General features: G+C 67.0%; 2 protein-coding genes across 7 annotated transcripts in view; one reads left to right on the top strand and one right to left on the bottom strand.

Annotated features, from left to right (window-relative positions):
- CLPB (ClpB family mitochondrial disaggregase) overlaps nt 1-9,218 on the bottom strand; it is an 86,639-nt gene extending 77,421 nt beyond the window's left edge. The window contains exons 1-2 of one of the 4 annotated variants that reach the window (XM_054807597.1): nt 8,451-9,218; nt 3,810-3,861 (exon numbers count right to left, since the gene is read on the bottom strand). In XM_054807597.1, coding sequence (XP_054663572.1) covers nt 3,810-3,861; nt 8,451-9,132 — 734 coding nt within the window. In that variant the 5' untranslated portion in view covers nt 9,133-9,218. The remainder of the gene's footprint in view (nt 1-3,809; nt 3,862-8,450) is intronic. The other 3 variants (XM_054807606.1, XM_054807578.1, XM_054807587.1) reach the window with 3 other exon arrangements.
- Nucleotides 9,219-15,513: 6,295 nt separating this feature from the next.
- STARD10 (StAR related lipid transfer domain containing 10) lies at nt 15,514-24,182 on the top strand. 3 transcript variants are annotated; one of them, XM_054813208.1, is made up of 6 exons: nt 15,514-15,806; nt 21,427-21,574; nt 21,813-21,916; nt 22,136-22,253; nt 22,808-22,860; nt 22,944-24,182. In XM_054813208.1, exons 1-6 carry the CDS (start codon nt 15,645-15,647, stop codon nt 23,169-23,171), a joined length of 813 nt encoding a protein of 270 aa, XP_054669183.1. In that variant the 5' UTR covers nt 15,514-15,644; the 3' UTR covers nt 23,172-24,182. The 3 variants fall into 3 exon arrangements, with proteins under 3 accessions (XP_054669183.1, XP_054669182.1, XP_054669184.1); XM_054813207.1 differs by having other exon boundaries at nt 15,616-15,806; nt 22,932-24,182; XM_054813209.1 differs by having other exon boundaries at nt 15,667-15,806; nt 21,432-21,574; nt 22,932-24,182.
- Nucleotides 24,183-25,737: the final 1,555 nt, after the last annotated feature.

The following is a 25,737-nucleotide window of genomic DNA, read 5'->3' as shown; positions in this document are numbered from 1 at the left end:
ACACACGTGGAAGTACTTCCAATACAGCAGCACCCAGACGCTTCTCCGTCCATAGCTTAGGAGTTCCTGAAGCTGTGCTCCTCTAACCATTGCCATCACCCCACCTTCCGCCCTTCCTACTCCGCCGCCGTGATCAACTTCAACTAATTTGAGGACTATGACGATGAGACGTAAATACTCAGAAAGAGGCAGCACGAATAGCCGCACTGGAAGATTTACAGGCCAGGATGGGGAGGCTGCCCTTCTTCTGGAAGGGCAACCTGCTCTGAAAAGCCAGCCCCCCAAAAGCCAGCACCTCCTCCGGCTGACGGTTCTGATGCTGCTCCTGCCCCTCCACCTTCCCCAGCGTGTAGCCCGTCCCTGCGGGTTTCAAGTGTATTTCTGAAGTCCCTGCCTCCCCCCGTTACACTAATTCCTACAATTCCTGGAATTCAAACCCTCTGTGGGGGTCTTCCGCAAGATGATAGCCTTGACCCCATCGTCCTACAGTTCGGGTGATGGAGTCCCTCTTCCGAGAGAGAGCACAGAATTCTTTTGGGATAAAGGACACGGTTATCCTAAAACCTCTTCAGCTCCCTGCTTCCAGCACAGCCTCTGCTCCAAGCTGTCTTGGAACGTCTCTCCACCCTTTTCCTTCTGCAGTTAAGCACAACCACAACTTAACTCATGGTTTCAAAACCATCTTCATACCTCACACCACCCTCTCTCACACGTCCATTTTCTACACTTCAGACCAAAAAGTTGCATTTCCCAGTCACTGTAGTTACCGCGTTTTAATGCGTCAAGGGCCGTGACAAGCCGTCAGCTGAATAAGGTGCTTGAAAAAGGCCAGCTCCCCAGTTCATGCAGCGAGGAAAAACAAGTCCCCAGCAGCAGATGAAGAGAACGCGGTCTGGAGAATTACAAACATCTGGCTGCTGCTTCTAATGGCCTTTGAGCCAAAAGGATGGAGAACTGAACAACATCAGTAACTGCTCCACAACACGAGCAACAACACGTCTCTGCTCAGCTCTCCTGGCACAGCCTAATGACACAGGTTGCCGAAAGCAGAGAACACGTGTCTTGAATCGTCCTGCGCAGCCCGGGGGAGACAGCGGGCAGGAGTTCAGCCCTGCCGCACCACTGCCGCTTCACGGCCTCTAACTTGGATGATACCAGACATCGGGCCACGGCGGAGAGTTGAAACGTGTCTAAAGCTGTATTGGAAACCTCAGTCACACCAGCCTCCCGTCTCCTAACACACCTCCGGCGAGTTTGGGGGACTGGGGGGACAGCAGGCAGGGGACAGCACTGCCAGGGATGGGGACCAAGGGGACAGCACTGCAGAGGTGGGAGGACAAGTCCCGAACAGGGTGTTTAGGTGGACGGCGCTGCCCTCTCCCGGGTGCAGCCCACAGTGCTCGGCTGAACATCACGCTCCTGCCCTGCTAGCGCTGAATTTGGGCTTCACCCCTTGCAGGTGGCAAAAGCAAGAGCCCTTCATGCGACCCTGCGAGTGCCTCCTCTGTCAGCTCTGCAGCAGCGGTGGCGGAGCTCTGGGCTGCGGGAGCTCGTTGTAAAGCCAAGGCCAAAGCTGCCTGCAGCAGGGACAGGCAGCAGCTCTCCCGGTCCCCTGCCTGTGCCTGGCAACAAAGGCGCGTGTCAGGCACAGGTAGGCAGGCAGCTCCAAAGACAGGGTGCTGCAGGGAGGAGGAGTGGAAGGAAAGAGCAGAGAAACAAAGGGAGAGGCTGTGGATGTGCAGCACAGCTGGACTGCGTGGAGCCGCCAGCCCTTCCCCAACGAGGGGGAGCACAGAGCATCCCTCTTGCTGCTCCGCCTGCCCAGGCTCACAAATCACCCAGACGTCCCTAAGCAGCAGCTTCCTGCAATTACAAGCAGCAGAACACATGTGCCAATTAGCTGCACACCAATATCCTCTTCGGTCCTTGATCTAGGCCAGATCTCAGCCCTGGGGTGCAGCAGAGTCAGGCTGCTTCCTCCGAGATCCTGGAGACTGGAAGGAGCATCCCCTGGCTGCAGGCCAGGAGGGCTCGGCTCCCCTCTCCCTCTTCTTCTCCCTCTCCTCCCTGCTGCAGGAGGATGCAGGGACAGCAGCTCCCAACACCGAGCTCCCTGGATCCTGCCCTGGGTGGGAGATCTCAGCCAGAGAGAAACACCAGGGGCAGCGAACACGGGAGAGCAGCAACATCTGCTCCTGTCCTACGCAAGCTGCCAGGCTATAAAAATAAAATCTCTTAATTCTGTCCTGGTTGAGGGCAGCGCTCGGGGCATGGGAGACCTCGTCACCACTGGGTCACTGAGAAAGGCCAGGCCAGGCAGCTCCGCCTGGTTCTCGGACATTTCTCTTCACCCTGTTTTCAGGAGGCTTGTTTCCCCTGCGCGGCTCCAGACTAAGCCCCTGGCACTCGCTGCAGATGAGGTCAGCGCTGGCCTGCCAGCAAGCATATGTCATTAATGCAGCACTGCTGCTCACAAACCATCCGGGAACTGCTTGAGCCAGTCCAAGTCCCTCCCCAGAGCTACAGTCGCAGGAAGACTGGGTGGGCAGAGAGCAAACATGCCTCACAGGGACTGGGCACACACTGGGCCTGAGAAACACGCTTGTTGGTTGACACCCCAGGGAACCGAATGCTGCTAGACAGCTCCCCAACGATGCCACGGCACAACCCCAACAGAGGCAGCAACAGCCAACAGCAACAAGAGAGCTGGAGGCCTGTTGCCCGTGGGACAGGAGCACCGGGACAGCTCTGGAGATGCTCCACTCCCTAACGGGCATCGGCTTGGTCACCCAACCACAGCCACTTCCCTGACAGGTCGGCTTGGGTGGCATGGGCAGACCAGAGCTCTTGCACAGAATCCCAGAACCCCAGACTGGTGGGGTTGGCAGGGACCTCTGGAGATCACCCAGTCCAGCCCCCTGCCAAAGCAGGATCACCCAGAGCAGGTTGCACAGGATGGCGTCCAGGCGGGTTTGGAATCTCTCCAGAGAAGGAGACTCCACAACCTCTCTGGGCAGCCTGTCCCAGGGCTCGGTCACCCGCAGAGGGAAGAAGTTTTTCCTCATGCTCAGGTGGAACTTCCTGTGTTCCACTTTGTGCCCCTTGCCCCTTGTCCTGTCGCTGGGCACCACTGAGAAGAGTCTGGCCCCTTCCTCTTGACACCCACCCTTTAGATATTGATAAGTGTTGATCAGATCCCCTCTCAGGCTTCTCTTCTCCAGGCTAACCAGCCCCAGCTCTCTCAGCCTTTCCTCACACCAGAGATGCTCCAGGCCCCTCCTCATCCTCGCAGCCCTCCACTGGACTCTCCCCAGTACTTCCCTGTCTTTCTCTCCTGTGCTCCTTGTGGGACACGAGCCTGTGTCTGGGCTGGAGAGCTGCAGGCTCAGGCTGAGGAGCCCGTAAGGGCTGTTCATTCAGAGACAGACCCCCACAAACGAGGCTCTGTGGTTTCTGGCCTGGAGGGGTACCCCCACACCACTCTCTGCTGCACGGCCTCACGCTTTGTCCTCTCCCAGTAGAGGGATCTGCGATTCACCTTCCAATTCACAGGTAACTCTGCTCACCGTCCCTTCTGACCCGCTCTGGATCTGTGACGGTGAGGTGAGCACCCCAAGGGGTGTGGGAGCAGCAGCCTCCACTGCCCTAGCCCAGGAGCTGTGCCTCGGGATGCCCACCCCAACACGAACAAGAGCCAAGTGACAGCAGGTAACGAGGACGAGCCCACCCTTCCCCGAGCGCTGACAGTGCTTTCCTGCCTTCCCACCCCTCGGCAGCCCTGTTCCCTTACACCTCTAAAGCCTGCTCACCTGTTGACTTCCGAAACGTTGTTGATCCTCGCAGCTTCCAGCAGAGCGTCTTCTGAAAACACAGAAAGAGAGAAAGCGAGTTAGCAGGCAAACACACACGCACGCACATCATAACCCAGAGGTGGCCCAGGCCACTGTGGCAGAGAAGGCAGGGCCTGCGCTCACAGCTCTCAGCAAACACCAGAGCTTAGGAAGGATCTATTTCCATGAGCAGGTTACTCCAAAATCCCTTGCCTGCTGACTTACCAGAGCCTCCGGGCAAGCCCCGGTGCGAGGCTCTGGGGAAGGCAGGACTGAACAGGAGTTCTCAAACGACAGCCACGAGCAGACACATGGGAACCCGCGTGCAAGCTGAATCCTTCCTCCTCCCCTAGCCCAAATGCAGACCTTCAGCCAGCTGAAACAGCAGCTCCCTGCCCAAAACAGCAGCTCCCTGCCTGCAGCACCGTCAGAGAGCTTCCCCTGGGGAAGCACTGCAGGGGATGCAGCCAGGGATGTGAATTGCTCCTGCCTGGCAGACCAGCATCTCCCAGCCTGCCAGAAATCACCCACGTCTGTAGGGAACTACCTTCGCTGACAACTCAGGCGCTGCCGGTCTCTGGCTTGGGAGATGCCGCGAGATGGGCTTGGCAGAAGGCTGGAGTGGAGAGGAAAGGTCCTGCTGGGGCCCCCGAGGAACCCGTTAACAGCTGGAGAAACAAAGACTCCTCCTGTGTTTGCAAAGCCAAGCCTGCAAACGGCGGGCTCCGGGGTGCAGCAGACATTGGGGGGCAGCTGGCACTGTCACCCCAGGCAGTCACAGCCTCAGCCAGAGGTTTCCAGACACCACAACAAGGGCAGCGAGCTCCTAGCACGGGCTCAGAATGACACCTCCTGGCTAGGGAGGGAAGGACAGCACCCCAGCTCTGCCTCAGAAACACACAGAGCTGCTGGAGCAGCAGTGTTCAAAACCAGCACAGCCAGCAGAGCTGGACCGGGGTGTTTGGGGAGCTGGGACAACTCTCCCCAATTCTTACCAGCCTTCATGCAAATCGCATGGAGTTCAACAAGGCCAAGGGCAAGGTCCTGCACGTGGGTCAGCGCAATCCCAAGCACAACTCCAGGCTGGGCAGAGAATGGATGGAGAGCAGCCCTGAGGAGAAGGACTTGGGGTGTTGGGGGACGAGAAGCTCAACATGAGCCAGCAATGTGCGCTGGCAGCCCAGAAAGCCACCCGTGTCCTGGGCTGCGTGTCCAGCAGCGTGACCAGCAGGTCGAGGGAGGGGATTCTGCCCCTCTGCTCCGCTCTGGGGAGACCCCCCTGCAGTGCTGCATCCAGCTCGGGGGTCCCCAGCACAAGAAGGACATGGAGCTGTTGGAGCGAGTCCAGAGGAGGCCACGGAGATGCTGCGAGGGCTGGAGCACCTCTGCTCTGGAGACCTCAGGCTGAGAGAGTTGGGGTGGTTCAGCCTGGAGAAGAGAAGGCTGCGGGGAGACCTTAGAGCCCCTTCCAGTCCCCAAAGGGGCTCCAGGAAAGCTGGAGAGGGGCTGGTGCCAAGGGCAGGGAGTGACAGGCCAAGGGGAATGGCCTGAAGCTGCAGGAGGGGAGATGGAGATGGGATGTGAGGCAGAAATCCTTCCCTGTGAGGGTGCTGAGGCCCTGGCACAGGGTGCCCCGAGAAGCTGTGGCTGCCCCTGGCTCCCTGGCAGTGTTGAAGGCCAGGTTGGATGGGGCTTTGGGCAAGCTGGGCTAGTGGAGGGTGTCCCTGCCCATGGCAGGGGTGGCACTGGATGGGCTGGGAGGTCCCTGCCCACCCAAACCAGTCTGGGGTTCTGTGACTGGGAGGAGGACGCTGCTGGGCCTGAGTCCAGGCTGCGGTGGGTGAATGCTTGGTAACTCGGACATCAGAGTTCTGGTGTCCCGACTGCCTGGAGTCCACCCCGTGTCTCGGGCCGGGCTGAGTGGCCCGTGCTGCCAGTGCTCTGCTGCAGTACTCGGGCCATCGAGCAGCCGCCATCACCCAGGGCAGGGGGGCACATAAACACGCCCACTGCTCCCCTCGGACATGCTCCGCCTGGTGAATTGTCCTTGAGACAGTCCAGGCAAACCCGCAGTGCCCACCCATCTCAGCTTTCCTCATAAGACCACAAGCAATTTGTGGTGGAAAGCTCTTACTTTGGATGTGTGTCTGCACCGATGACATCCGCCAGCCAAAATAGCTCCGTGCAGCACACTGAGTGCTGTTACTTTGAGGACAGCGGAGGAAACCTTGAGGTTTGCGGTGCAGCTCGAACCTCTGCAGAAAGCTGGCTGCTGGGATGAGCCGTAATCGCTACCTCCGTCCAGTTGTGGCTGCGTGTTTGTGCCCCGAGAGAGGGGCCCTCGCCCCAGGACCAGGGGATGGGGGGCACAGGACAGAGCCCTGTCTGCTGGTCCTGCTCTGCAGGGACACAGGTTAAAGATGCAAGGCAGAAGGCTGAGCCACAGGCACAAATTATTTGGAGAAAAGAAAGGAGGCAGAAAATGTTGGGGAGAGAGCAGGAAGCACCTGAATCACAGACTCATAGAATGGTTTGGGTGGGCAGGGACCTCCCAGCCCATCCAGTGCCACCCCTGCCATGGGCAGGGACACCCTCCACTAGCCCAGCTTGCCCAAAGCCCCATCCAACCTGGCCTTCAACACTGCCAGGGAGCCAGGGGCAGCCACAGCTTCTCGGGGCACCCTGTGCCAGGGCCTCAGCACCCTCACAGGGAAGGATTTCTGCCTCACATCCCATCTCCATCTCCCCTCCTGCAGCTTCAGGCCATTCCCCTTGGCCTGTCACTCCCTGCCCTTGGCACCAGCCCCTCTCCAGCTTTCCTGGAGCCCCTGCAGGGACTGGAAGGGGCTCTAAGGTCTCCCCGCAGCCTTCTCTTCTCCAGGCTGAACCACCCCAACTCTCTCAGCCTGAGGTCTCCAGAGCAGAGGTGCTCCAGCCCTCGCATCATCTCCGTGGCCTCCTCTGGACTCGCTCCAACAGCTCCGTGTCCTTCTTGTGCTGAGGACCCCCGAGCTGGACGCAGTACCTGGTAAAGAACAACGTGGGGCTTCCCTAACCCCACCCACAACGCGAGAGCAAGGGGCAGGCTCTCCGTCTCGCAGCCTGGCTCAGCGAGGACCCCTGAGCTCTCCAGACCTGACCTTCTGCAGCCATGTCCATGCATCCCTGCCCTCTCCAGGAAAGTGTCCCACCTGCTCCCCGCACTGTCCCCCCCTTCCTGTCTGCGGGGTTTGGGACACTCATGGCTTTGTCCCCTCCACCAGCACCCACAGCCACGTGGCTGCCCGGCTCTAAATGCTAACCAGTCCAGAAACCAGTTCCTGCAACAAAGCTAGGCCTTGGTCTCACAGATCTTTCCTAAGCACTAATTACACATGACTCCCCATAACGATGGTGAAACCTCCTGGGTAACCAACCCGGCAGCCCAGAGCAGCACTCTGTGTGTTACTCACAGGGAAACCGACCTCTGACGTGCCTGAAACCACCGAGTAAATGTTCTGCTCTGAAGTCACAGCCTCTCCTGCCCCAGGCCTGTGTCACACCAGCCGATGAGCTTGCTGCCAGCAAGCCCGAACCCGTGAGCAGTGAGCACTGGTTCATGACGAAGGCACCGCAGTGAGCAGGAAAGTCCCCCCTCGTGCACACACCATCTCCTCCTCCGCAGCTCAGACTGAGCTCCAGCCAAAGGCCTGAAGGTTGCGGCGCTGTGTGCCTGGCACTCAGCAGAGCAGCAAACGTGTCCCAGCTCCAACACCACTTTGATCCAGTAACACCAACGATGCCACTGCATCTCCTGTCCTGCGGCAGGAAAGCGGAGTGACAACAGCGCAGGGCGGCGTGCCGTAGGTCTGCACCCCGTGTACTCCCAAACACAATACACTGCACGAGTGCCGAGAACGGGACTCGCTGTGGCGCAAACCTACAGTTACACATCAACCTGAAAACATGCAACTTGCCCCAACAGATCACCGGGACTATCCAGGGCGCTTCAGCTCAGACACACACATCAGCCTTCCTAGACCCAAACCTAATGCTGTGGCAACAAGGGCTCGTGGCCACCCACCAACTGCTTCCTTCCCACAGCGGGGTGGGCATGAACCACCCCGCGAGGAAACCTTGGGCTCATCAGGGTAGCGCCTCAATGCCTTTCCAACTCCAAAACCCTTGTGCTTGCCCAAAATGTCCTACATTCACAGCAGAGGACTGGAGAGAGCCGGCCCTGCGGAGAACATGCTCCAACCCTCCCCTGCCACCTTCCTCACCCACAGGGACTGGGAGCCGGGTCCTCAGAGCCGGGTCCTCTCCCAGCACGCATCTCAGAACCACAGAGACAGTCTGGGCTGCAGCTCACAAGAGCTCTGGCTGTTTTATCTTGGTGGCAAACGTGAGCATCGTTATCTGCATGCTACAGAAGAGTCTGGGGGTCCATCACGGGCCAACCCGCCTCTGGGATCAAGGCTAACACTTTCTCTGGGTGGCTTCCCAGGCCAGCGCCAGCAGGCAGGCTCCATCTCCAAGGAGGGACCCCTGCGCCCCCCCACCCCGAGGGGCACAAACGCCTCTGCTCCGCACCCCCCTCCCAGCAGGGCTGGCGGAGCCCGGCCGAGCAGCGATAGTCACCCTTGGAGAGGTGGTCCCTGATGTAGCAGTAGGCCAGCGCAGCGAGGAGGGCAGGCACCGCAGCTCCCGGGGCGCAGCTCCCATCTCCGCTCCGACGCCCGCCGGGGTCTCCTCCGCGACGACAGCCCCGCTCGGCACCCGAGGGCCACGGTGCCGGTTCTCCGTGGGACACCGCCGGGACGGGGCAGCCTGTGTTAGCCAGGCCGGTGGTTCGCGGCCTGGGGGTCCGCAGCAGGGCCAGGCCTGGGACCTGCCGCCTCGGCCCCTCTGCGCGGGGAGTCCCCTTCGGGCCTGGCCCCGTATCTACGGGGGTGACCCCCGGGCCCGCTGCTAGGGGGGAGCTCCCGGGGCCCGGGCCCGCTGCTAGGGGGGAGCTCCCCACTGCTAGAGGGGACCCCCCCGGGCCCGGCCCCGTTAGCGGGGGTCTCCCCCCCGGGCCCCGCTGCCGCCCCCGCCAGGCCGCGCCCCGCCATGGCAGCTCCGCGCTCCGCGGCGGCGGCGTGGGCTCGCGGCGCCCCCTGGCGGTCGAAGCCGGGAACAACCGCGGCCCGGCCGTTCCGGCCACCTCAGCCGCCGCCGGAGCTCCGTAGGCCGCCTGCGATGGCGACAACCACGGCGGCCGCGCCCGGAAGAGCCGCGCCAGCCCCGGTGGCGGCGGGCGGGACGCCAGGGAGGCCAGCATCGTCCCCTCGCTCCCCGCGCTGCGCCGCTCGCACCTTCTCTAACAGCCCCCCCCCCCCCCGGCCGCTGAGGCCGGTGAATCAAGATGGCGGCCGCCGGCTGCCCGGCGCGGCCAGGGCGTTGGCGTGGGGCCGCGCGCAAGGCATGCTGGGAGTTGTAGTCCCCTCCGTGACGTCCGCCGAGCTGCCGCCGCCGCCGTGGACTACAACTCCCAGAGGGCGCCGCGGTCCGCCCTGCCCGCCCGGGGCATGCTGGGAAGTCGCGCCGGCTCCCGTCCCGCCAGGGGCAGCGCGGGGCCGCGGGTTCGAGTCCGGCCCCGGGCCTGCACGCGCGTGCACACACGCGCACACACACGCGCGCGCACACGCTCACACACACGTGCACACAGACACACGCGCGCACACACTGGCAGGCGGGCACGCACACAGGTGCACTGGCATACGTGCACGCACACAGAGTGCACATGTGCCTGCACACACACGTGCACTCGCACACATGCACTTATTACGCACTCACACACATGCGTGCACACGCACAAGCACAAACATGTGCACTCATGTGTGCACACACAGGGATGCGCATGCAGACACGTGCAAACATGCATGCACACGCAGAGGAGTACACATGCATCCACACACGTGCGCTCCTGCTTGCACATGTAGGGGTGCACAAGCATAGGCACTTGTACACGCTTGCACAGACACAGGCACGTGTGTGCACATAGAACTCGTACACACCCACGTCCACACACATGCACTCATGCACGCACACACTCGTGTACCCACACCCCTGTGCAGCCGTGCACACACGTGTGCACACGCGCTGCAGGCCCTGCGGGAGCCCTTTGCACCCCCGCGTGGGCCTTGCACACCCACGGGCACTCCCCTCTCCTGCAGCAGACCCGCTGCGTCCTGGGGGAGCCTGGCGCGTGCCCCCCGGGACGAGCAGCATCACGACAGGAAATCGGGGAGCAAACACCGCTCGGGACGCTCAGCCAGGGGCCATTTGCACACCAGCTGGGGAGATTTGCACACCCGGGGGGGCTCGGGGCTGCTGAGGCCGGAGTCGTGTGCAGGGCACGGAGCCGGGGAGCCTCTCCCTGCCTTGTGCTGCGGGAGTGGCTGGAGCTCTGCTCCCCTCGTCCCATCCCTGCTCCGCGCTGGGGACCCTGCCCAGCACAGGCAGCGCAGGCAGCGCAGGCAGCGCAGGCAGCGCAGGCAGCACCTCGGCGCAGAGCGGGGACCACCGCAGGGCACCCCGGCCCCCGGCAGAGCCCACCCCGTGCGCTGCACGCCCAGCCCCCCCGGGAGCAAACCCTGCACGGCCCTGCTCCGCCAGGCCTGTCCCAGCGTGTGTGCACACGTGTGTGCGACCCGTGTGCACGTGCACGCCTGAGTGCACCTGTGGGTGCGCGTGCACGTGTCTGTGTGCGCGTGCATGCGTGTGGATCATGTCTGCGCGTGCACCTATGTGCCTGTGAGTGTGTGTGTGTGCCTGCGTGTGCATGCACCTGTGCATGTGCATGAGTGCACGTGTGTGCATGCATGCCTCTGTGTGCATGCGCGTAAATGCTTGTGAGTGCATGTGTTTGCCTGTGTATGAGTGCACCTGCGTGTGCGTGTGCATGTGTCTGTGTGTGCATGCATGTGTGAGTGCACGTTTTTGCATGTGCATGTGTCTGTGTGCACACGTGAGTGCACCTGCGTGTGCATGCGTGTGAATCACATCTGTGCGTGCACCTACGTGCCTGTGAGCACGTGTGCTTGCCTGTGCATGAGTGCACACGTGTGTGTACATGCATCTACGTGACTCTGAGCGTGCGTGCACGTGTGCGTGTCCTGGCCTTTGCTTTCTGCCCCCCCCCGATGGCACGGGGGACCCCGGCACGCGGCCGGCAAACGCCTCCGTCCCCCAAAATCCACCAAAACGCCCCAAACGCCGCCCCGGGCCCTGTGCTGCTCTGCCGTTGGGGTCAGGCCCCTCCCCGCCGTCGCACGGCGCCGTGACACAGCCCGAACACTTTCCGCCAGTAAGTCACCCCGAAAAGCGCCCCGCCACGGGGGGGTAAATCGCCGGGCGGGGGTCGGGACCGCTGCCCTCCTCCTCCTCCCTCGTACCCCCGGCACCTCCAGCCGCTGCGTCCCCTCTCTCCCTGCTCCAGGGCCGTCGATATTTCGGAGCCGGAGGGATTCGCCCCGTTTCCTGCACGCGCTCGCAGCTCTGGGAGGAAAACGGCCGTTTCGGCGTTATTCGGTGAAGAAAACGGTCCTGAGCCGGGGGAGCTGCGGCTGCCTGCGGCGCTTTGCCGCACCGGGACTTGCCGGGGCGGGGGGGGGCTGGAGCCGCTCGCGGGGTTTGGAATTCCGCGGCATCGCTCCAGTGCTGCGACGGGCTCCGGCAGGCTCAGCGCCGGGGCGTTTCGACTGGCCTGTGAAAAAAGTTGCATTTTAGCAAGAAAAAATAAAAGTTGACCAAAACAACACTCCGGTTTATCGGGAAGCAGCAGTTTATTGCATGCGTCATGAAACAGGGGGGCGTTCCTCAGGGGTTGGTGCTGGGACTGGGGGGGTTTAACGCCTTTGTCGGTGACACGGACAGTGGATTGAGTGCACCCTCACCCAAGCTGTGTGGTGGGTCGACACGCTGGAGGGAAGGGATGCCATCCAGAGGGACCTGGACAGGCTGGAGAGGTGGGACCATGCGAACCATGTGAAGTTCAACAAGGCCAAGGGCAAGGTCCTGCACGTGGGTCGGGGCAATCCCAAGCACAACTCCAGGCTGGGCGCAGAATGGATGGAGAGCAGCCCTGAGGAGAAGGACTTGGGGGTGTGGGGGGACGAGAAGCTCAACATGACCCAGCAATGTGCGCTGGCAGCCCAGAAAGCCACCCGTGTCCTGGGCTGCGTGTCCAGCAGCGTGACCAGCAGGTCGAGGGAGGGGATTCTGCCCCTCTGCTCCGCTCTGGGGAGACCCCCCTGCAGTGCTGCGTCCAGCTCAGGGGTCCCCAGCACAAGAAGGACATGGAGCTGTTGGAGCGAGTCCAGAGGAGGCCACGGAGATGATGCGAGGGCTGGAGCACCTCTGCTCTGGAGACCTCAGGCTGAGAGAGTTGGGGTGGTTCAGCCTGGAGAAGAGAAGGCTGCGGGGAGACCTTAGAGCCCCTTCCAGTCCCTGCAGGGGCTCCAGGAAAGCTGGAGAGGGGCTGGTGCCAAGGGCAGGGAGTGACAGGCCAAGGGGAATGGCCTGAAGCTGCAGGAGGGGAGATGGAGATGGGATGTGAGGCAGAAATCCTTCCCTGTGAGGGTGCTGAGGCCCTGGCACAGGGTGCCCCGAGAAGCTGTGGCTGCCCCTGGCTCCCTGGCAGTGTTGAAGGCCAGGTTGGATGGGGCTTTGGGCAAGCTGGGCTAGTGGAGGGTGTCCCTGCCCATGGCAGGGGTGGCACTGGGTGGGCTGGGAGGTCCCTGCCCACCCAAACCCGTCTGGGGTTCTGGGGTTAACACCCGCTTTCTGCCCAGCAGCTCCCGGAGCAGAGCAGAACGTGGGGCTCACACCGGGCGCTGCCGGGACCCTGAGGAAGCACCGAGCCGTGCCGAGCTGTGCCAGAAAGCTCCGGGAAGATCGCAGGAGCTCACTGGTGACCGCAGCGGCTCGGTCTCCTGCAGGAAACCCATTTTCCTCGACTCGGCGCTGAGCCCTTATCACCCGGTATTTGCATCTCTCCGGCGGCTCCCAGCAGCCGCCCCCCCCCGCCCACAGCCCTCGCCGGAGCCTGGCAGCGTGGGACACATTTGCACGGCTAATTTAGCTTTGCACTCTGCTAATTAAAGCCTGTCAGGGAGATGCGGGGCGGAGGGGTAGCGTTAAGGCAGCACCACGCAGCCCGGCTGTGCCGTGACCTCTGCCGAGAGCCGCCGCGGCGCGCGAGGCGACGGCAGGGACGAAGGACGGGGTTTTGGGGGGAGCGAAGGGAAACGCGATGGTGTGTGTCCCCCCCCTCCCTGGGAACGGCCAGAAACGGGCACTTCTGCACCCAGCGCCGAGTTTTGGCCGGTTTGAGCTGTGTCGCAGCTGTGCAGGCAGCCCAGTTCCCCCAGTTCCCCAGCCCAGTTCCCCCAGTTCCCCAGCCCAGCTCCCCCAGTTCCCCAACCCGGCCCCCCCCCAGCCCGGTTCCAGCAGGCAGCCGGCTCGGTCGCGCCGTGCCCCGCGCGCAGGCAGGATTTATAGGCCTGCGGATGACGTCTGTCCTATTTCAGGCTCGGGTTCTGCACGCCGCGGTGTGCACGGCAGGCCCTGTCTGGGGACGTGGGTGTTCCTGCCCCCCACAGAGCTGGAATTGCCCGGGGTGGGGGTGGGGTGTGAAGCCGGGCTGGGAAAGGCTGCGGGATGCTGGCGGCCGGGCACCCACCCCATCCCCACCTCGCGGGATGCTCGCAGGCTCCCTTGGCTCTTTTTCCCGGGTCGGGGCTGCCGGGAGCAGCCGTGCGGCGCGGCGAGTCCCAGCTCTGCGAGGTCCCCGTGCCGCGGGCGCCGTGCACGGTGACACCCCCCTTCCCCCGGGTACCACATCCCGCAGAAGGCCCCATCCGTGGGCACGCAGCTCGGGAAGGGGCTCCGTGCCGCCCCAGCTGCCGTGACCGGCTGGGCTGGGCTGTGCTAAGCGATCGCCGCGCCGCTCCGGCGTCCTTTAAATGGTTATTTTGGGCAGCGCGAGCTGGAAGAGGCTTCCGTTGCGTTTCCAAGCCGAGAAAAAGAAATCCTGAGTCTGCAGCATTTCCAGAGCTGGCTGGGAAGCCCCAGCCCGTCCCAAAATTGCCTCCTAGTCATCGCCGACGATGGCAGCGTGCCCTCCCGCTCCCGGCCAGCTGCACCGCCGCGCTGCCGCAGCCGGGCCCCGCACCGGCACGGGGGGATGCGCTTGCCAGGCACCGTGCGTGTCCCCGGTGAGGAGGGATGATGCTCGTGTGCCGCACGGGGGGACGGTGGCGGTGCGGCCACGGAGCACGGAGTCACAGAGATGGGGTCACGGCACGGCGGCCTGGCGAGGGGCCGTGGGTCCCAGTCCTGCGCTGGCGGCACCGTGCCCCGCACGGCACGGCGTGGGTGCGCCTGGGTGAGTGCGTGTGCACCCGTGGGTGTGCACCCATGTCTGTGTGCAGGTGAGGCGTGTGTGTGTGCGCCCGTGGGTGTGCATCCGTGTCTGTGTGCAGGCGAGCAGGCGAGGGATGTGCAAGCACCTTTGTGTGTGTGTGTGCAGGCAGGGACACGTGTGTGCACCCATGTGCATGCACCTCTGTGTGTGTGTGCAGGCAGGGACACATGTGTGCACCCATGTGCGTGCACCTGTGTGTGTGTGTGCAGGCAGGGACATGCGTGTGCACCCATGTGCATGCACCTGTGTGTTTGTGCAGGCAGAGACATACGTGTGCACCCATGTGCATGCACCTGTGTGTGTGTGTGCAGGCAGGGACACATGTGCACCCATGTGCATGCACCCCTGCGTGTGTGCAGGCAGGGACACGTGTGCACCCATGTGCGTGCACCTCTGTGTGTGTGTGCAGGCAGGGACATACGTGTGCACCCATGTGCGTGCACCTGTGTGCGTGTGTGCAGGCAGGGACACGTGTGTGCACCCGTGGGCAGGCAGGGAAGTGTGTGTAAAGGCACGGGGCGCGTGTGCACGTGCAGGCAGTGCGTGCACCTGGTGCGTGCACAGGCAGGCTGGGTGCGCAGGGGGTGTGCACAGGGGGTGTGCAAGGGCAGGGGGTGTTTGTGCCACCGCAGCAGCTGTGTGCACCTGTCGCCCCCCCCGGGGCTCTCCCCCCACCCGGTGCTCTCGGTCCCACCCCCGGTGCTCCCGGTTCCCCCTCGGCTTCCCCCCCGCCGGGCTCCCCCCATCCCCGGGCTCTCCCCGGTGCCCCCCCTCTCCCCCCATCCCCGGGCTCCCCCCGGTACCCCCCCCACATCCCCCCCCATCCGGGGTCTCCCCGGTGCTCCCCCACTCCCCCCCATACCCGGGCTCCCCCCGCTGCCCCCCTCCGGGCTCTCCCCGCCCACCGGGCTCCCCCCACCCCTGGGCTCTCCCGGGTGCCCCCCCCGCTCCCCCCATCCCCGGTGCCCCCCCCATCCCCCGTGCTCCCCCCATCCCCGGGCTCTCCCGGGTGCCCCCCCCCCCCATCCCCGGGCTCCCCCCATCCCCGGGCTCTCCCGGGTGCCCCCCCCATCCCCGGGCTCCCCCCATCCCCGGGCTCTCCCGGGTGCCCCCCCCGCTCCCCCCATCCCCGGTGCTCCCCCCATCCCCGGGCTCTCCCGGGTGCCCCCCCCCGGCTCTCCCCGCCCCCGGTGCCCGCCCCGGCCCCGCCCCGGCCCATCGCGCACCGCGCACCGGGCGGCGCCGCGCCCCGGGAATGCCGCCGTAGGGCTGCCGCGACCCGCGGCACCGGCACGGGGGTGCGTGGGGGGGTGTCCGTGGGGGGTGTCCGCGGGGGGCGGGTGGGTGGGGTGCGTCCCGGGGCCATGTCGGGTCGCGACACCGTGCAGATCCCCGACGACCGGGACTTCGGGGCGTTCCGGGCGGAGTGCGAGTCGGAGCGCGGCTGGAGCCTGACCTACAGCAAGGCGGGGGTGGCCGTCTGGGTCCAGCTGCTGGAGCCCGAGCGCTCCCTCCACAAGATCAAGGTGAGCCCGCACCGGGCACCGGGCACCGGGCACCGGGCACCGGGCACCTGCACCGGGGGGAGCCGGGACCCGGCGGCACGGAGGGAGCGCGGACCCCCGGGGGTGGCGGTGGGGCAGGGGGGATGGGGGTGAGAAGGATCCTCGGGGGGGGGGACACCTGGAGGCAAGCGGGGACCCCGGGGCGGTGCGGCACCCCCGGACGATGCGGCACCCCCGGGGCGATGTGGCACCCCCAGGGCGATGTGGCACCCCCGGGGCGATGCAGCACCCCCAGACGATGTGGCAGCCTGGGGTGAGCGAGCGGGGACCCCGCGGCGAGCGGGGACTCAAGGGTGAGCGAGCACCCTGGGGTGAGCAGGGACCGTGGGTGCAAGCAGGAATCCTGTGGCAAGTGGGGACCCTGGGGCGATGCAGCACCCTGGGGTGAGCGGGGACCCCAGCGGTTAGTGGGGACCCTGTGGCAAGTGGGGACTGGGGGGGGTGAACCAGCACCCTGGGGTGAAGAGGGACCCTGAGGGTGAGCGGGGACCCCAGGAGTTAATGGGGACCCTAGGGCCAACGGGGACCTGGGAGCCAGCACCCTGGGGGAAAGCAAGGACACGGGGGTGATCCAGCACCCTGGGGTGAGCAGGGACCGTGGGTGCAAGCAGGAGTCCTGTGGCAAGCAGGGACTTTGGGGTGATGCAGCACCCTGGGGTGAGCGGGGACCCCAGGGGTTAGTGGGGACCCTGGGGTGATGCAGCACCCTGGGGCGAGCTGGCACCCTATTGCAAAGAGGGACCCAAGGACAAGTGGGGTGCTGGGGGTGAGCGGGGACAGGGGGGGACCCCTGGGGACAAAGGGGGTGTACAGGGATGACTGGGGGCTCAAACAGGGACCCCCGGGGCTGTGGGACCGTGGGGCCTCAGTGCTGCCCGTCCCCCCCTGGCGCTCGCTGCACTGAGGAGATGTGGCCGGGGCTGGGGGCTCCTCGGGGCCTGCTGGGCACCGGCCCGCCCCTCCGCTGCCAGCCCTGCTCCGTCCTCACCCCGTGTCCCCACCCGCGCTGTCCCCGTCCGGGCTGTCCCCTCGCCCCGCAGCGCCCTGCAGCCCCCTCTCCCCCGACGCAGACCGAAGTTCCCGGGGCTCTCTGGGTCCCCGCTGCATCCCCCGGGGGGGTCCCTTCCCTCCCTGGTGCCGGTTTGCCGGGCTGGCACAGGCGGGTCTGAGCGTCCGTGGGGCCGGCGTGCCGCCCGCGGCCGATCGGGTGAGCTTTGCCGGGGGAAACCAGGCTGCCGGGTGGGATCCCTTCACCCTAAAAACCGGGGAGCGAGGTCCTGGTGCGCGGCGAAGAGCAGGGCTGCGGTGCTGAGTGTGCCTGGAGGGGGTGGCGGGGGGTCCCAGGGGCCCATGGGCACGTCCCGGCTCGTCCCTCTGGCAAAGCGGGGACCGGACACCAGGAATCAAAGGGAAAACTTGGGACAGGAGCGGCATCAGGCTGGGGCTGCCGGTGGCCGCGGGCCACCGTGCCACGCTGGAGCCTCTGGCTGGCTCTCTGCAGGGTTGGCCGGCGGCCCCGTCCTTGCCAGCACCTCCGCAGAGCTTTCCCCGGTGCAGCGGGTTATATTGCCCTCGTCTCCGCTGTGCCGAGGCCCGGCAGCGACCGGTGGCGGCCCAGCAGGGACGGTGGCAGCCCGGCGGGGTCAGTGGCGGAGGCGGTGGCGTTGGCGGCGGCGCGGCCTGCTCTCACGCCGCTCTGCAGCAACCGCGCAAACAAGCAGCGCCGGCAGCGCCGGGGAAACCTGTCCCTGGGGTGGCGGCGGTGGCGGTGGCAGGAGCACCGGCTGTGCCCGGTTCTCGCCGCGCCTGCGCCCGCCGGGGAGTTGCCTCTGTTTGCTCCCCGGCGCCAGCCGGCTGCCGGAGCCGCGGCCGTGTTTGTGTATCGGGGCTGCGGTGACCCGGGGACGGGCCCACGCCGTGCCCCCGTGGCCGCAATGCCGTAGGAGCGAGTCCTGGGAGGGGGGGACGGTCCCTGGGGTCTGGGGGGGTCCCTGGTGCTGCTCCCCACCCCCCACCCACAGAGGCGTGAGCCCGACCCCGTGCCGGGACACGTGGCCAGCGGGACGTGGGGCACCCGTCCCCGGGGGTCTGGGCACCTCCCTGGCATGTGCACGGCCCCGTGGGTCACCGTGTCCCGGCCCCCCCGCCGAACCCCCCGCGCCCCCCAGCCCTGCTGCTCGCTCTTGGGGCGTTGCTGCATCCCGAAACATCTCCGGTGGGATTGGGGTGCCAAATCCGGTGGGATTGCGTGGGTGTGAGCACGCGGTAGGGGGGGCACAGTGCGGGGGGGGCACTCTCTGCCCGTCCCCTGCCCATCCCCTGCCCGCCCCGACAATCCCGCTGTGCCACGTCTGCCTGCGGCGGTCGGCGTGGCAGGGAACCAGCTCCCGGCACGCACCAGGATGTCCCGGCCCGGGCTGGCACGGCGCGTTCCCATGTGGGGCGGTTGGCACCCGACGACACCCCCGAGCCGGGGCAGCCCCCCAGGGCCAGGGCAGCCCGGTGCTTCGCTCTCTGTGCCGGGGTGAGCCTGGGCTCGGGGGGCTGCTCAGCTGAACCCCACGAGGAGCCCCCCTCAGCTGAACCCCACGCCGTCCCTCGGGCACCTTTGCTCCCCGTGCCCGCTCCTCTCCCCCCGGCAGCGAGCCGCCCCGCGGGGCTCTGCAAACCCCCCGGCACCCAGCCCTGCTCCCCCCAAGCTGCTCCGGGTCCAGCACCCTCCTGGCCAGATCCTGCTTGGAGATTCCCTGCTCGGTGCCATGCGTGTGCTGAGCAGCACCGGGCTGCCCCGGGCAGGTATCGGGGGCCATGGGGGGGACCGATGGTCCCTGTGCCCCCCCCTGCCCCCGGTCCCCAGCAGCACCCAGACCCAGCACCCCCTGCCTGGGACAGGATGTTCCCGCCGGATTTCCCGCCGGCCGTCGGCACGGGCAGGTGCCCCGGCACACGTGGCGTCACTGACGTGGCCCGGCGGCACCAAGCCGGGGCGTTCGCCCCCCCCCCCCCCACACCACGGCTCCCCGGGAAGGGGGCTGGGGGCTGCCCGGCGCCCGCCGCCTCCCAGAGCTGTTTTCCTCGCTGTTTGCTCGCTGGCTTCCTCGCTCCTGCCGCTGCTTTGTAATTAAACGAAACCCGAAGGTCTCGCCCTGCGTTGAGGCGGCTGCCCCCCCCCCTCCCGTCCCCCCCGCCCGCCATTAGGGATGCGGCTCTCGTCCAACCTGTTCTCTGGAGTCTGGGAACAGCTTTGGGCCACCGGGACCCGACACGACCCGGGGCCGATTCATCCCTGGGACGCGCGGGATTTGGTGGCCCGGGGGCTGCCCGTTCACCGTCATGGTGCCCGAGATGGCTGCGGGGTGGGGGACCCCGGCCGGGACCCCCCTCCCCACCCCACCGGAGCAGCGAGCCGGTGCCTGTGGACCCCCAGCCCCGGGGGAGACGCTGCCCCTGGGAAGGAGCCATCCCATGGGAAACACCGGGAGGGGGCCGGAGCTTCGCCGGGCTTTGCCGGGGACGCAGGCGCTGGCCGCCCCTGTGCGGACCGCGGCTCCCGCTCGTCACTTATTCATCAGGTCACCTTGAGACGCGGCGCCCGGTCGTTAGCGATCGCGCCGCACATCCGGGCCACGGGGGAGATCTTCTCTTTAATTAATGACCCCCATGGCCGCCGGCGCTGCCTGCACCGTGCACCACCGGGGAAGCGCGCTCCGGGCCGGAGGGGACGCCGGCGGCAAAGCCAGGGCTTGGTGCCGGTGTCGGCCCCCCCGAGGATGCGGGGCGGGGGGTTGAGGTGACCCTGGAGGGAGTTTTTCTCCATCCTGGGGGTCCCCTCAGTCCCCAACCACCTGCGTGGCCTCTGCGAGGTTCCCCCCGAGGTGGCCGCAGCCCCCCAGGCAGAGGGGGGGGTCCGGGGGGGTCCCCCCCTCCGCTCTCGTCCCACAGCCCGGCACGCCGTCGGCCGTCCCCTCGTGCCCTCGTGCCCCGGTGACTTCTGGTGCCGGCCGTACCGGTGCGGGCCCAGAGCTGCCCCTGTGAGCCCCCTCCCTGCAAAATCTCCGGGGCGGGGAGGGCGTCGGGGCAGAGCTGGCTCGGGCGGCCCCTTGCACCCGTCGCCTTCGTCTCCCTGCTCTCGCTCTTGCTTCCTCCTCCTCCTCCTCGCCCCGTTCACGTCAGAGTCAATATTGACTCAGGGCTGGGGTGTGCGGTGCTCTGGGCGCTTCCCGGCCGGCACCGTCCCCTCTCGTCCCCCAGAAAGAGCCCTCCGAGCCCTCCGAGCCCCCCTGGGGACGTGAGTCACCCCCGGGCTGCAGGCAGCGCAGGCAGGTCCTGAGTCACCCGGCCGGTCCTGCCTGCGTGGGCACAGCTCGGCCGACCTGCCTCGCCGCTTTGGGAATAAACGGGATCGGCGGCAGCGCCCGACCCCGCACCCAGCCCGGCGCAGGCACGGTGCCGGCAGCGGGGCCCGGTTGTGGGTGGGAGCGGGGGTCCCCGAGGACGTCGGCCGGGGCTGCGCTCCGTGAAACCGCCTGGCAAGGCCCCACGGGTGCTCGGCCGAACGGGGGCTCACGCGGCGGGGTTGTAGTGCAAGGCACGGGGGGGATGGGCTCCGTGGGGCAGGGACGGGCTCTGTGGGGCAGGGATGGGCTCTGTGGGGTTGGGGACAGGCTCCATGGGGCAGGGACAAGCTCTGTGGGGTTGCAGACAGGCTCCGTGGGGCAGGGACGGGCTCCATGGGGCAGGGATGGGCTCCATGGGGTTGGGGACAGGCTCTGTGGGGCAGGGACAAGCTCTGTGGGGTTGGGGACAGGCTCCGTGGGGCAGCGACAGGCTCCGTGGGGTTGGGAACAGGCTCCGTGGGGCAGGGACGGGCTCTGTGGGGCAGGAACAGGCTCTGTGGGGCAGGGACGGGCTCCGTGGGGCAGGGACGGGCTCTGTGGGGCAGGAACAGGCTCTGTGGGGCAGGGACGGGCTCTGTGGGTGGAGGATTTGGCCCTGCAAGCAGCAGTCGTGCTGCGCTCGCTGCACGGTTGCCTGCACCGCCCCACGGCTCCGGCGGCCCTTGCCCGGGTGGCATCCCCGTTGCCGGATGACGTCCCCGTTGCCGGCTGGCATCCCCGTTGCCGGGGGAGGACCGCAGCTTCTCCTTTCTTTCCTTCTCTTCCGGAGGATTTGGCTGCCATGGTTACTGGAGCTGCTCCCAACCTGGGGGGCTGCTCCCCGCTCCGGCCCCCCCGGCACGATGCTCGCTGCCCCATGGCCCTGCACGCCAGTCCCCCCCCCCGGCACCGCCAGTGCCCCGTGCAGGGATGCTGCTGGGGGGGGGGGCAGTGATGGGGGGAAGAGGTGAGGTGGGAGGGTGCCCCCCCCCCGAAAGACCCCCCAGCATCCAGGGCTCAGCTCCGTGCTGCCTCGGGGTGTAGCTGGCCCCGTGTGCCCAGGGTTCAAGATGGCCCTGGGTGACAAACTGGACTGGACTGGGCCAGACTGGGATCCAGCTCCTCTGGGGGGGGGTGGGATGGTTGCCTTGTGTTTTGGGGAGCCCTCTGGCCCGGGGTGGTTTCTCACCCGCCCACCCCTGCAGTGCAGGATGGAGTGCAAGGACGTGCCGGCGGAGACGCTCTACGACGTGCTGCATGACATCGAGTATCGGAAAAAGTGGGACACCAACGTCATCGAGACCTTCGACATCGGGAAGCTGACCGTCAACTCCGACGTGGGCTACTACGCCTGTGAGGAGGGGGCCGGGGGGTCCCGGAGGGGAACCGAGCCCCGGGGCCGTTGTGGCCGTGGGTTCAGCGGCCGTGGGGCTGGTGGGCGCCGGGGTGCCCGTGGTGCCCGGGCATCGCTGCGGGGAGCCCGGGTACCGGGACAGGAGGGATTTGGGGGGCGGGCTTGGACCCCTGGGGGGATGCCTGTGCTGGGGGGGGGAGTGGGTTCACCCTCGTCCCCCACGGCTGCTGTCCCCAGGGAGGTGCCCCAAGCCCCTGAAGAACCGGGACGTCATCACGCTCCGCTCCTGGCTGCCCATGGGCACCGACTACATCATCATGAACTACTCCGTCAAGCACCCCGTGAGTGCCGGGGGGGGTCGGGGGGGGGGGGGGTCTGGGGTGTCACCCGCGCCGGGACGGGGCTGGGTTTGCCCCGTGGGTCGCTCAGAGCTCGGGAGGAGGCCGGAGGCGGTGGGGGGGCTGTGGGGGTCGGGGCAGCCCTGCCTGCAGTCGGTGCTTGCCTGCACCCTGTCCCACCCCCGCCGCGTCCCTGTGCCCCCCGCGCTGTCCCCCCTGCAGAAGTACCCCCCCCGGAAGGACATGGTGCGAGCGGTCTCCATCCAGACGGGCTACCTGATCGAGGGGACGGGAGCCAAGAGCTGCACCATCACCTACCTGGCACAGGTGGACCCCAAAGGTACGGGGGGGACCCCCGCGCCCCAGGGTTCAGCCCACCCCGGTCCCGTCCTCGTCCCTCGGGGACGGTCGCCCTCCGGTTGGGGGTCTGTCCTCACGGGTCGGCCGAGGTTAATAAATCGGGTGGGAGTTTTTTGGAGCCGGGAGGGGCTCGGGGGCTCGGGGGGGGCTCAGAGACAGGCAGCAGCAGGCAGCAATGGGCAGGGAGGCAGCAGGGAGCATCTCGGGATGCAGCCGGAGCCAGACCGGGAGCGCTGGAGCAATGCTGGGAGGAAACATTTTGGGCCTGTTCTCTTGCAATAGTTCTTCTCTGGGGTGGAAGGGGCGGCCAAAATGCTGAAATCGCTTTTTTTTTTGAACACGGCGAGAAGCCGAGGCAGCAGTTTGGGTCAAACCCCGATTCCCCTGGACCGTCCCCCCCCCCGCTGTCCCCTCTGCAGACGGGTGTCCCCGAGGAGGGTGACAGGGGGGCGGGGGGCTGCCGTGCCAGGGGTCCTGGCTGTGCCGGGGGTGCCGGGGGTGCCGGTCCCAGCCCGGCTCCTCTTGTCTCTGCAGGTTCCCTGCCGAAGTGGGTGGTGAACAAATCCTCGCAGTTCCTGGCCCCCAAGGTGAGCGGGTCGCACCGGGGGGGGGGGGGGGGGGGCAAAGGGTCCCCCTGCCCGGCTCAGCTCCAACCCAGCCTTCCTCCCAGGCGATGAAGAAGATGTACAAGGCTTGCCTGAAGTACCCGGAGTGGAAGCAGAAGCACGACCCGCACTTCAAGCCCTGGCTGTTCCCCGAGCAGAGCCGCCTGCCCCCCCTGCCGCTCTCCGAGCTGTCCCTCCAGCACGCCGACTCCCTGGAGAACATCGACGAGAGCTCCCTGGCCGAGACCAAAGACGACCGCGGCGAGGCCAGCGACGAGGACAGCGTTAACTGACCCCCCCGCACGCACCCCGACACCCCCCGGGGCCGTTCTGTCCCCGTTGCCCCCCCCCCCCCCCAATGCAGTTTGTGTCTCTCTCTTGCACGCGCGTGCACGTGCACCCACGCTTCTGGCACGGGGAGGGGGGGACGCCCCCCTGCTGCCACCCCCCTGCCTGGGGACAGCGGGGCCGTGCTGGGCTCCCCCCGGCCGGGGGCCGCCACCCCCCCCCACACCCCCCAGGGTGGGAGGTCGGGGGGTGCCCGGTCCCTTCGCAGCCATCGCGGGACGCCGACGTCGTCCCCATCGGTTGTAAACCCAAAGTGCCCTTCAGCTCTTGGCCCGGGGAGGGGGGGAGCAGAGGAAAGGGGGGGGCCCTGTTCCTGCTCCCCAGCCCTGGGGGCACCCCCGCACCCCTTCCCCACACCCCCTCTGCTCCCCTGTCCCTCCCCCCCGTCTCCTCTGTTGGGGTCTGACAGAACTGCCTTCCTCCCGCGGGACCCCCGCCCCGAGCGGACCCCAGGGCTGGGGGGGGGCTGGGGGGTCTGCCCGCACCTCCCGGCCTGCAAAGGCGTCTTTGGGGGGCTCCTGGCATCTCCAGGCGTACGGGGGGGGCTTAGGGGGGTCCTGGCACCTTCGTGCATGTTGGGGGGCTCCTGGTACCTCCATGCATGCTGGAGGCTCTCTGGGGGCTCCCAGCATCTTCAAGCATCTTGGGGGGGGGCTCCTGGCACCTCCATACATTCTGGGGGTCCCGGGGGGCTCCCAGCATCTCAGATATCTTCAGATGTGTTGGGGGGGTGTCTCTGGGGGCTCCTGGCCCCCCCCTTTCCAGGCGAGGGGCCCCGAGCTCGGTGTCCGAACACTTTCTACGCTAGAATTAGAGGCCTTGAATCGGGGTTTTGGAGCTGCTCCTGGGCCGCGCTCCTGCCCCCCCTCCTTTGCCGGGGGCGGCGAGGGGGGGACGGAGATTTTGTACCTTATACCGGAGCTGATTATTTAGGAATAAAAGAAAGAAATCCGGTGTGGGGGGGTGACACGGCCTCTCTGTCCTGCCTCGGTGCCCTGGGAGCCCCCCCTGGCCCCAGCTTTGGGGGGGGAGGGGGGTGTCCCGGGGGTGCCCTGCCGTGGGGGGTGCTGCTGGGTCCCACTCCCGGTTGTGGGGTCCCTGGGCTGATCCCGGTGGGCTTTGGCTCGGGGGGGACCCCCGGGGGGGGCTGTCGGCGGTGGCGATGCCACCAGAGGGTGCCAGAGAAACCCCGAAACCCAATTAGCGCTGGGCACTAATTAGGGACAAGGCTGCTCCCCCCTGCAGCGCGTTTTGCCCCAGCCAGACCAGTACCACCAGTACCGCCTGTCGAACACCCCAACTGGGGCACAGCCCCCCCCTTAAAAAAAAAACCCAAAAACCCCCTCTGGGAGAGGAGTCCCCGGGCGGGGGGCTGGGGGGTGGGGGGCTCTGTCTGGGGGTGCATCCCCCCTTCTCCAGCCTCTCTCCATCACTACGGGGGGGGCTGAAACGCCTTAAAATGGGGGGGGGGGGTGTCCGACGGCCCCGCGCTCCGCTGCAGCGGGAGGCTGGAGCTCGGGGTGTCCCGGGGGCCTTCATCCCCCCCCAGCCCCCCCTTGATGTGTGCACCGAACCCCCCAGCCGGGGCCCCCCCCGTGCTGCCCCCCCCCCCCCCCCAGCTGTGGGCTGCACGGGGGGGGGGGGGGGCGCTGGGGAGCGGGGGGGCCCAGCGGGCGGGCGGCCGGGGCCGGGCTCTGCGAGGGCAGCTCCGGGTTTATTTATTTAATTCTGGGAAGGGTTTTTCCCTCCCCCCCCCCCCGCCCCAGCTCCCCCCCCCACCCCGTGCCCAGCCCGCAGCCGCCGCCGGAGCCCGCAGCCGCCCGGCCAGGTCAGTCCGGGGAGCGGGGGGGGGGGACACACGGCGGCGGCCCCCGGCTGCCCGGGGGGGGGGGTCACCGGCCCTGCCCCCCCCCCCCCCCCCCGCTGCTTCTCCGCAAACTTTGGGCACCGGCCGGAGCGGGGGGGGGGGGGGGGGGGGGGGGGTTGGGGGGGGGCACCGCTCCGGGGGCGCAGCCAGTCCCGGCGCTGCGGGGGGGGGGACACACACGACACCGACCGCGGGTCGTCCCCCCCCCCCCGCCCCTGGTGCGGGAGTGGATCTGCCAGGCTGGGGGGTTGGTTTTGGGGTGCAGAGAGGGGTTTGGGGTCTGCGAGGTGTTGGGGTGCCTGGAGCACCGGGGGGGGGGTCAGAGGGGATGCTCCATCGGGGGGACAGGCTGGCACCCCCAGAGGAGCGTGGCTCTGTGTGGACCCCGGCCACAGCAGGCTCAGCCCTGGGACCCCCCCGCTCCTCGTGGGGTGCAGCCCCGTGCAAAGCTGCCGGTGCACGCGGTTACGGCCAGCGCAGCCCCCCCTGCACCCCGGCACAGCGGCGGGGCCCGGCTGGCCGCAGCGTGCCGGTGGGCCAAGCCGATGCGACGTTCCCGGCGCGCAGCCGGCACACCCCAGCGCCAGGCGTGACCTCGTGCTGCCGTCGCACCGTGCCGTCGCACGTGGGACCGGGCTGGGCAC

Source organism: Grus americana, chromosome 1 (genome assembly GCF_028858705.1).
Source record: "Grus americana isolate bGruAme1 chromosome 1, bGruAme1.mat, whole genome shotgun sequence".
In the NCBI taxonomy this organism is placed as follows: Eukaryota; Metazoa; Chordata; class Aves; order Gruiformes; family Gruidae; genus Grus; species Grus americana.
Note: the sequence above shows the minus strand (reverse complement) of the source record. Positions and strands in the feature narration are given on the sequence as shown.

Coding starts and splice junctions, on each gene's coding strand:
- STARD10 (XM_054813207.1), top strand. CDS start 15,645: ATGTCGGGTCGCGACACCGTGCAGATCCCCGACGACCGGGACTTCGGG. Junction 15,807..21,426: donor GCTCCCTCCACAAGATCAAG/GTGAGCCCGCAC, acceptor CCACCCCTGCAG/TGCAGGATGGAGTGCAAGGA. Junction 22,254..22,807: donor GGCACAGGTGGACCCCAAAG/GTACGGGGGGGA, acceptor TTGTCTCTGCAG/GTTCCCTGCCGAAGTGGGTG.